Here is an 11,585-nt window from a genome sequence, read left to right on the forward strand (position 1 = left end):
TCCATATAGAGAAATAGAGGCTTGTATGGGTAACTGGATTTTCTCAAGGTTAACAGCTAGTAAATTAACAAAGCAAGATTGGGTTTGTCTCGCTTCAAAAGCATCTGTTCATTCTACTAACCACACAGCTTCAATAATCCCATAGTGAACCAGTCTAAAAACCCTTTAGGAAGCATTGCATCATTCTGAAATTATGCTCCAGGATTAAAATTGGGTACATAATAAAAGGATGTATTGCTATTTAAATTTAGGGAACACTGAAGGATATAAATTAAGGACTCATTCCAGGCTACAGTCGTGGCAATTTTACATAGAATTATGGCTCCTAATAGGGTATAATTTACTATTTCTTTGACCGTCTATTAATGTTATTGTGTTGAGGTTAAAGATTCTTTCTCAAAAAGGAATTTGTTAGTCATTCATTTCAAGGTGTCAAAATGAAGAATGCAGTACATTGGCAAGATTTCTTTGAATTGGATATTACATTTGAGACATCTGTGAACTGAAGATGCTTAAACCACTCTCTTCAAGCCGGTATTTAACCCCTAATGATGCTCTACAATTGAACAGAACAGAAGTTGAGAATTTCTTGTACAAATTTATAGTTCATCTCCAGGACAGTGTACATAAGCAGACAGAACAGACAACTAAGACGAGTCAAAATTCATAACACTCTGTTTCTTTATCTTCAATCCATCTAATCTATTAATCTAATTTAATGTAATCCTCTGTAAACATTTGGGAAGTGTTTATGGGAAGACTACGTAACTGAAACTGACTGCAAGTTGCTTCCACTTGCAGTTAATCTTCAATGTCTTCTTAGGTAACACAGAAATCTTCAGTGCCTTCTTAGATAACACAGAAAAAGTGTGGCTCTTGGTTCCAAAGTAGGGATATTTCTTAGAACTGTGGACTACAGTTGAAAAGGAAAATAGTTGAAAAAAACGACAGCCAAATCGGTCCCCAGCAAATTGTCGTTTGTGGTTCACTGACAATTAATTGTTTGAAGTGTCTCCCAAATCTTGATTACAGATATGATAACGTTAAACACTGGATACAAACATTTAAAAAAATCTGCATTGTCATAGGCATACATATGTGGATATCCATTCATAATCAGAGGTTCTTCCTCTGTAGCTTCAGTGGAAAAAAATTTTTTGTGTCTCAAAAAAATCATCTCTCTGAGCTAAAATGGAATTGCGAAAACAGAAACTTACTCATTCCTTGGGAAATCCAAGACAGAGACCTTTCTGAGAGCGATCGGAAGTAAGGTTTGATTAGATCTTCCACAGTTACTGCTGCTAAGGCGTTAATACTGGAGGACACTGTGCTGTAAGGGAAAAAAAACTTTTGATTTATAATATTTTACCTTTAATAATACTTTAAGAGGGAATGAGAAAGGGGGAAACAAATTGTCACTTCTAAAATATAACCCGATTTCTACTATGCTCTTTTTACTTTATTTTATTATTATTATTTTTGAGACGGCTGGAGTGCAATGGCATGATCTCAGCTCACTGCAAGCTCCGCCTCCCGGGTTCATGCCATTCTCCTGTCTTAGCCTTCAGAGTAGCTGGAACTACAGGCGCCCGCCACCATGCCCTGCTAATTTTTTGTATTTTTAGTAGAGATGGGGTTTCACTGTGTTAGCCAGGATGGTCTCGATCTCCTGACCTCTTGATCCGCCTGCCTCGGCCTCCCAAAGTGCTGGGATTACAGGCGTGGGCCACCACACCCGGCTCTACTATTGCTATTTTTAATAATCACAGCACTGCCTTTCTGGAAACTGTTATCATTCAAAAATGATATTCAGGCAATATCTACAGGCTTGACAGTAAAGAGAAAGGATATGTTAATGTTGCTTCCACTTGTAGTTAATCTTCAGTGTCTAAAAGAATCTACACAGATTACTCCATATTCTTATAAATAACGACTTTAAAACATATTTTTCTTTGTGCATAGGAAGGACTGTCATAAGTCCTCCCTACCATGTGCTGTAAATGTCAACAATATTAATTTCCTGAATCCCCACTAATGCACACTGTACATGTTGATAATAAGAATTCTCTGGAAGAAAGGGCAATGATAGATCAGAAAATGTAAGATTCTTTGGGCAGCATATATTATTCAACACGTAAATGGAAGATTTCATTCTAATTTTCTTTTTTTTTTTTTTTTTTTTTGAGACGGAGTCTTGCTGTGTCGCCCAGGCTGGCAGTGGCCGGATCTCAGCTCACTGCAAGCTCCACCTCCCGGGTTTACACCATTCTCCTGCCTCAGCCTCCCGAGTAGCTGGGACTATAGGCGCCCGCCACCTCACCCGGCTAGTCTTCTGTATTTTTTAGTGGAGACGGGGTTTCACTGTGTTAGCCAGGACGGTCTCGATCTCCTGACCTCGTGATCCACCCGTCTCGGCCTCCCAAAGTACTGGGATTATAGGCATGAGCCACCGCGCCCGGCCCTCATTCTAATTTTCAAGTTGACCATGCTTTAGCCTCATGTGTGTTTTCAATGAAGACTGTGGCACCCATTTTTGATCATCAGCGAAAGCTACCGTCAACCGATCATCATTATTGTGACCATAGAGTATCACACCATAGGATGTATGATGGTGTATTAGAGAGCAGGGACCTAGTTAAAAGTAGAGCTGATGACAACAGGACACTAGTCCACAGAGATAAGTCAGACCACAGAGAGGACACATGCAGCAGATTGCCTACTTTGGGTCATCTGTGTCCATGCCCAGAACTCCACATTATCCCCCTAAAGTATCTAATAACAAAAGAAAGATCCCAACAGGGAAATCATGTGTTATTAGAGTCATAATTCATACCTTAACGTCCCACTGTAAGCACAGGCCACAAAAAGTCCAGGAAGTCCTGGATAATCTTGCAGAATGTCCAGTACCAAATAAGGCATGAGCTGAAAAATTCCAACATTTATTTCCAAGTACTTTTCGCTACTGAATAAAATTAATGAATGCCTAGTTTATCATTTATCTTGTCTCCTTCAGGAACTGAAAGGAGCTATTCCACACAACTGAAATTTTCAAATACCTAAAATTAAACCCTTTAACTACCAACATTTAGAGAAACAAATAGCACAGTAGTTAAGTAAAGAGGCTTTGGATTCACAGAGATACGGCTTTTGTAAGTGAAGTTCTGAGTCCCAGCTTCCTCATCTATAAAATAGCGGTAATAATACTAACCTCATAGAGTTGCTGTAAAGGTTAATTTAGATAATTTATGTAAAACTCATAGTATAGTATATGGAATATAATAAATGCTCAAAACAAAGTAGTTGTTATTCTTGGGAATAATAAGTTGTTTTAAAGGAAATATTTGACACACCTCTGTGCTTAAGTAAGCAGCATCCACTTAACTTTACTTCATGACTCAAGGACATTTTGTGAACTTTAGTCACTGCCCAGGATAGAAGATGTAATTTTAGCTGCATCAAGTACGAGACATAGTGATGGGTGGAGAATGACTTCAGGAAATCCCTTAAACTTGCTTCTTTTAAAAAACTTCCTGATACTAACTTGCTTTTGATAACTTCTATTTTAAAAAATAAATATCAAATAAGGATAATCAAGTGTGTGACTTCAGGACTCTGTTGCATGGCAGTTTTTCTACAAAATCAGTTTCCGAATCAAAAGAGTCCTAAGTGGACAATTTTCTAGAAGAGTGTCCTCTCATGTGCATTAAAACCTGAACTTCTCCCACAGTACAGAGTAGATGACATGTCCTATTTTATCAGCTTCCATAGCCTCTTCAATTTCATTTAACAATAGTGTGCTTATGGGATATGGAAGAACTTCCTTCACTGTTGAAAGGGAATGTTTCAACAGTAGGATTGTTTCAGTTCTTTTAGGATTGCATTCTCCACTTTTCCAAAGCTCACTAATTCTTTATTCTCAGAAAAATGGAATAGCATTTATCCCTATATGAGATCAAGACCCAGTTTTCCCAAAATATCATAAAGGTTTAACTTTAAACAATGTCCCAAAAATAGCAAACGTAGATTCCATCTATAGTGTTATAGCAAGTTCCAAAATCCTCTATCCTGTCTTCAACTTTCTCAGAAATCTGTGATGTAATTATTTCATGTCTGAGTGGCTCCCTCAAGTATAGGTAGAACCAATGAAATAGGATTGATAGAGAAGAAAATAGTAAAACTATATCTAGGAACTGGCCTGCTTACTCTGGGCAAATGCCAGCAGAGCATAGAGAAACATATCCTTGCTCTCTCGAGGAGAAGGGGTTTTTTTGTATTTGTTTTTTTGTTTTAAGACAGTCTCCCTCTCTCACCCAGGTTGGAGTACAGTGGCTTGATCTTGGCTCACTGCAATCTCCACCTCCCAGGTTCAAGCGATTCTCCTGCCTCAGCCTCCTGTGTAGCTGGGATTACGGGAGTCCACCACTATGCCCGGCTAATTTTTGCATTTTTAATAGAGACGGATTTTACCATGTTGGCCAGGCTAGTCTTGAACTCCTGACCTCAAGTGATTCGCCTGCCTCATCCTCCTAAAGCGCTAAGATTACAGGCGTGAGCCACCACGACTGGGTAGGAATAAGGTTCTGACACAATCTTTCACTGTCTTATTTGCACGGTATCCCCAGTGAAATGTTAATTGAATTTACTTGTTAACTAACACAGTCCTGGAAACATCAGTTGAGGAGAAAGCTTCACGGACTGTCTAAGCATGTACAGGCAAGACACCCTGAATGTATTTTATAAGATGTCTCAAAGGTGGGAAGTTGTAGGGACTTTTTTTTTTTTTTTTTTTGCCCAGGGTAAAGGCAAAGTACATTAAAAACTTTTTTAAAGTCCTTATTGTCTTCATGACAATATAGATTGATAACAGTCACAAACTATTCTTTATTAGAGGGAATGAAACAGAAGAGTGCCTCCACCTTCATAGTAAACATGATTCTTACCTTCTCTGAGAGGACAGGGAGGGTGTGTTTATCAAAGGGAGGGCATAAGGTAAGATACGGTTGAGAAACAGCTCCAGGGTGTTTTTATTTTCTAGCTCCACAAAGTTGTATTTTTCTGGGAGCATGAGATGCATTTGCATCAACAGAAATTCAATCTATTTTCATTCTAATGAATCCCCTAGGAACTTGTTCTGCAAGCGAGTCTTAGAAAATAATTTTGGAAAGAACTCAGGCTTTAGAGTTGGGCAATCCTGGGTTTGAATTCTAGTTCCCCTTTTTGAAAGACAATAAATGGCACAGAGGTTCAAAGTTAGGACTCTGGTGGCAGCTGGCTTGGTTTTAAATCCTGACTTCAGGTTACTAGCTAGTTACTCACTTAAATTCTTTAGGCCTGAATTCTCTCATCTTTGAAAGGGAGATAATCATAGAACCTACATCAGAGGGTGACTGTGAAGATTAAAAGTTGAAATTTATATGAAGCATTTATGGTAGTGCCTGGCCCATGGTGGGTATTTGATAACTGCTCATAGTTATTCTTACTTATTAGCAACATGAACTTGGGTAAGTTATATATCCTCTCTGAGAAGCATTTCTTCATCTGTAAAATCAGGATTATGGGGTTGTGAGAATTAAATGAAGCATGTTAATCTCCTGGTACAGAATGTCACCACAGAGTTGGTACTCAATAAATATTCACTTATTAGATCCATCTCTCCATCATTTAAAAAATTGGAAGATAAATTGTTTATAAATGAATGCTCTAACAAGCACCCACAAAATGTTCTATAGTACAATGGTTTGTGTAGTTTAAAAAAAAACAAAACAAAACTGTGTTTACATTCCTACTCCCAACCTTGAGCTATTTCTATTTAACACTCTACTTGGCTTTTCCTGGTGTTTCCATATTTTAATTTTAGATGCAGTACTCTTCATTCTTGCTATATCTGCTAAAATAAATTCTTACCAAAGTTTTATAGAAATGTAAGATGATTATGTCAAGTTCACTTTCCATTTCTCTACAAGAATAGGAATGCTCTTTCCTCTCAACTCATAAGCTTTTTGAATATTATTCATACACCTGTAAGAAAGACGTGGTACTGAACCTGGTCTGGTGCAGACACTTTCTTGGCTGTCCAAGGATCACAGTCACGGTACCTAGAATATAGGGCGAGCCCACAAAACACTGAGCACGTGAGGATTGCCCAGAGTCCCACAAGATTGATGTAGAGAGACCTAAAGAAGTGAAAACAAACCGGCAAAAGACAACTGTAATTTCTGTCCCAAAGATTAGGGAACCTGTTATATGAACAAAAGAGACCCTAATGATTAGACTCAATAAATGCACATTATCTTTTGATTGTCTAAAACACTACTTATTTTATTCTAGCCTAATATTCTGCTTACGATACCAATCAATCGACAGTGTATTTGTAAATATTTGAATGGATGGGACTTCCCCATGAAAGAGTGTACGCTCATGGTCGAAGCTTTGGGGACATTGGTAGCTTTATAAAGGTACCTCGTTATACTACTTCAGGTCTTCTTGTCATGAAATAAGGATTTTAATCGTCAACCGAGCATTAACTATTACTCATTCTCCTTTTAAAAGTAATGACACTGTAAACTGCTAAACACTGTCAACATTTACACAGTAACTCATGAAACTTGTTTAAATGTTGTTTATAAGACCACACATTAAGTAGGAATGCAAACCTGTATTCCCTGGACAGGTATCTTCTCAAACAATGTTCAGCACTGTAATATACTGTGTGTGCTCCAGTACAGAATAAAGGTTTACACACAGCACTGGAGCCAGACCTGAGCATAAATCCTGGCTCTACCATATGTGACCCTGGGCAAGTAATTCAACCTATCTGATCTTCAGTTTCTTCACTGAAGCATAGGATAGCAATGCCCACGTCACAAAGTTATAAAACTAAATGAAATATGGTACTTACATGCAATAAACCCCTGTTAAATTATTGATATTAGTTATTGATATTAGTGTTAATGTTGTTGAATCCTATGTCTTAATAATCAGTTGAATAGTAAACATTTCTCTAGATGAAATGGCTACATATTTTTTCCACTGGTGCTGTAGTGGACAGTGATGAGCTGCCCTAAGTGGAAAACAGGTACCATCCCTGAAGTCATGCCTCCTTCTTCCCAATGCTCCGGGGAGTCTGCATCCTATGAAAAATTGATTCAGAGGTTTAAAGGCCCAGTCCCCTCACCCTAACATGGGACTAGTCTGAAGAGCCATCCTAGCTCTAGAGCTCCCTTTGAGGCCTCTGTTCAGATTGCATAACAGTCCAGCGTCTCCCTCTCGTCAATCCTATTTCCTTTTCTTCCCTTTTACATATAGTGATTCTCTGATCAACTCTTCCATGCTAACCTCAACCTCAGAGTCTGCTTCTGAAAGAACCAAAGATGTGTTTATCAGATTTATCCTTCTCCCTTGAATTGACTAACATTGCAGTATGTTTTGCTATTGTTAGCTCATCTCCAAATCACCAGAAAATTATGTTCAGATACTCTGTTGTCCAAACACCTCCTCTGTCTTATATATGAGTTTAATATATTGTTTTAGATCACTTTTATGCTGTTCAAATTGACCACTTATCAACATCTCACACTGTCTTTTGTCAATCATTATCAGTAGGTCTTGGCTTTTTAGCAGGGATTAATTCTCCCCATAGCATAAGTGCAAGAAGGCAGATGAAAATGAGTTCCCTGGGTTCAGAGAGTCTGCTTCATGCAGATCCACTATGCTTATGTTAATTGATTTTTATCAAGAAAGCTCTAATGCTGTTATTTAAGTAATCAGGTCGGGCTTTTTGGGTTTCATGTTCCTAAGGGAAGAGAAGAAGAGCTTGTCCACAATTACTTTGGGACAGGTATCAGCTCTAGTGTAGATTTAAAAGTACAATAGACTATTCTATCTACAAATTACATTCCTCCAAAATTTCTTAAAATACCAGAATTCTTAAGTTCATTTTGGGGGGATCCTACATCCAGTTATTATATCCACAATCATATAGATTTTTCACTGTGAGTTCTTCAAAGATTTGAGTAATCTCTAAACCAATTAACTCTCAATATATTGAGTTCTGACATATGATATCACAATATTTTCATTTTCTCCTTTGAATAGAAATAGAATCGTCCCTCCTTCCCTCACCCTATCCACCCTGGACTCTTATTCAATCTCTTTAGAGCTTTGAAGCCCCTAAAAGCATGTGAGCAGAGTCAGCCTATTTATCAGCACAAGGAGTGGTGAGCACTGCAGTGATGTGATGTCTCCAAAGAAGGAACCAGCCACCATTCCATACTCTTTGCTCAAACCAAGATGGGCTTGAGAGTTCTGGACCATGCTGTCCTTCCTACCTCTGCACATTCATCCAAATCACTCCATCTACCTAGAATGCCTTCCTACTCTTCTCCACCTGCCCAAATTATGATCATTCTTCATATTCATTTTGCCAGTTCAATAGGAATCTCTCATCCATCCTCCACCTTCACATCACATCAGTTGAAGTGGAAAAAGGAACTTACATTTACTAGGCCTTTACCACGCGTATGCCAAACACAGTATTTTACAACACCTCCCATGAGGTATACAGTATTTCTTATGCTCCTTTTACAAGTTTAGAAACTGCAGCTCAAAGAGACTGCAGAATGTGCCCAGGATCACTCAAGTAGCAAGTATTAGAGCAGGGTTATAAACCTATGACTGTGCCTGAAAATGAAATACAAAGCACCATATATACTCTGGAACATTTTCTCTATTGTTATATTGTTTCATGAAACTGTTATATTCTCTAATATTATTTTATTTTTTAGCATACTTGCATGTATTTTCCTAATTTGAGATTAACTTTCTTCATGACAAAGGCCATATATATTTATCCCCCATAGGCTCTTATGCAAATAGATGCACAATATATGCTGATTTGTTTTCATTAATAATTCCTATAAATATCTTCAAATAGCTGATTTAAAACATACAGTACCACTTTGTTCTTGGTCCTTTTGTAACCAAATATATCATTTATCTCTTGGAATTTTATGACACAAAACACATAAAGGAGCTAAATGTGACTTAGAGAAGAGTTTCCATAAAGACAATTGATGGTTATTAATGCTTCATATACCATGGTGTATGACTTACAATTTTGCCTGGAATCTGCTTTTACAAGAAATATATCTCTGCACCTGGGATTGGTTGACACCATAGATGCTGCTCCATGTGAAGGTCCCTCCTATAATAATTGTCCAGAAGGTGTGTCTTTGCAAAGGGTTAGGATTAAAACTAAATGACAAGAAAGAGAAAACAAATCTGAACTATTAGCAGAGATAAAAAAATCCTTTTAGACTATATTTGGAAGCAAGCAAGGTATATTTATATATACAACACATACATAAATATGTACAAATTAATTAATTTAAAAGGTAGAAATATTTCCAACTTAAGTTCGATGAAATAAAAAATATTATTTTCAGAGATCTGGAAATACTAGAAGAGACTGGGGGAAATGAATGTTGCAATCATTCTGAACATTTATATAAATTGTTCTCCTGTGATATAAGGAAACTGTCGTTTGAACAAATCTGACACGATGTAATCAGAGAACACGAAACAAAGAGAAAGAGGGAGAGAAAAACATTCCTAAGTGCACCGCAGCAGTAGAGATGGCACTAAAATGAACACAAAATTAATAACACATTGTGTATAGAATTCCTCTCCCAGCACATGTAGTCATAGTTCTAACCTATATTCATGTTCAACTAATCAGTCAATTAATGCAGTTTAAAGTTTTGCATTTTCTAAAAACTGCATGTCATTGTAATCATGCTTTATTAAAATGCTGTGTGTACAAGCTAAATACTGATAGTTTAAAACCACTTGATGACATCATGTACATAAGTCCAAAACATTGTCACAGAGAAAGCTCGATTTCCATGTTTGAAAGATCTTTTAATCCTTTGTATTGGAAGGAATGATTTTGTTCATCTCTGATATACAATATGAGCTAGAAAACTTTCTGCAAAGTTAGCTTTCATGGACACTTCCTTAAAATTATGAAATTTTGCAAATTCATTTCAAATCTTATATTTGAGATCCATTGAGTAAAGTGCTCTAATTGTATGCATATTCTGGAATTCTTATGGAAAGTAAGAGCCTCTATTTCATGTCTAACATTTCATATCAATGTCTTAAGAGTTTCAAGAGTGTTGACCCTTTTTTCCCAAGAGAAAGAAGCTACTACATTAGCTAACTGAAGAGACAAAAGAAGTCAGTGAGCTATCTGAGGGAGATATGACAAGATTTAAAACACTCAATTTAGTGGTTTAGGCCATACAGAATATATAGGCCAATGGCAGACAACACATAAAATACCAATACAATATCCTTCTTCTCTTCATTTATCTTAATTTGAGCAAACTTTGTCTACCATATTCTCAAAACATATCAGAATAACAAGCGATACTCCTGAAAAGTATGAAACACAAATAGACTTTTTATTGTTGCTTAATGACTTTCAAAGCTAAGGTCATAAAAATGTCTAATCTTTTTTTAAGAATCTCTTACTAATGCATATAAGCTATTGCTTCGGTGCTCCAATATGTATGTATCCTTCGTATAAAGTGACAGCTAACTTGCAGAAAAATGATTGGTTCTATACCCTCTCTCCTCAGCCTGGCCTACCAGGAAGACATTTGGGAGTAATCAAGAGTAGCCATTGGTTGTTTCCACTTCCTGGACTTCCCCTTTCCCTGTTCTGGTAACAGCAACCTAGGTTTGCTTTGGGGAAACCACCATTTCTCCATTAAATAGTCTCGATTGACAATCAGTTAAAATATCTTGTTCTGCTCTAGCCAAAGGGTGGAACCACGTCCCAAGCTAGGCAACTAGAGGCTCTTTTCCTTAGAATCTGAATCTTGAGCTAAAAGAAGGAAATAAATATTGAAAATAGTTGAAACTGATTCACTAAAATTTATTCCTGCACATTAACACATTGACCCTGTCCAATTTCTGAAAAAGCTTTTCTCAAACTCTGGTGCTTATTTTCAGAAGATCAGAAAAGAGCCACCAAGTGCAAAATGGGTTTTCTTTCTTCAGACTGCCTATTCAAAGTGGGGCTGCTATCTCAAAGAGAAGGTAGGCTAGTTCAAGACGACATGGGTGCCTTTCCATATTGTAAAAGGACAGCACTATTGATCCAAAATGGAAGGTGTGTTCAATATTCTTTTGAATTGTGTGATATACTTGGGATGAAATATCTAGTCTCTTCTTCTTCTTTCTTTAGGAAAACTGAATAGCTGTTTAAAACATGTTACGTCATGTGCTGTACTGTCACTTGAAGCATCGACCATAACTTTCCTAGTCAATTCTCTAGAAATAATACTTAATATTAGATAATTTTCATTATATACTACATACACATACATATATAATTATAATACATAATCATAAGCTACTATGTTAATATACTATATATTGCCAGGACAACATCAAAAGAGAAACTCTCAAAGTTGCTTAAAACAAAGAATTGTCAAGATGAAATCACTGTCTTTCAGTGTCTATCTCTCTCTCTCTTTTTTTTTTTTTATGGCAGGTGCCAATCCAATATGCTAGTGTTT

General features: G+C 37.0%; 1 protein-coding gene across 1 annotated transcript in view; it reads right to left on the minus strand.

Moving 5' to 3' along the window:
• The window catches only part of SLC5A8 (solute carrier family 5 (sodium/monocarboxylate cotransporter), member 8), a 60,019-nt gene that overhangs the window by 30,061 nt on the left and 18,373 nt on the right, over positions 1–11,585 (minus strand). The window contains exons 6-9 of the mRNA XM_011934776.1: positions 9,112–9,252; positions 6,044–6,173; positions 2,834–2,922; positions 1,218–1,330 (exon numbers count right to left, since the gene is read on the minus strand). Of these exons, the coding sequence (XP_011790166.1) occupies positions 1,218–1,330; positions 2,834–2,922; positions 6,044–6,173; positions 9,112–9,252 (473 nt within the window). The remainder of the gene's footprint in view (positions 1–1,217; positions 1,331–2,833; positions 2,923–6,043; positions 6,174–9,111; positions 9,253–11,585) is intronic.

The sequence above is a fragment of the Colobus angolensis genome, unplaced genomic scaffold (assembly GCF_000951035.1).
Source record: "Colobus angolensis palliatus isolate OR3802 unplaced genomic scaffold, Cang.pa_1.0 Scaffold10, whole genome shotgun sequence".
NCBI classification, from domain to species: Eukaryota; Metazoa; Chordata; class Mammalia; order Primates; family Cercopithecidae; genus Colobus; species Colobus angolensis.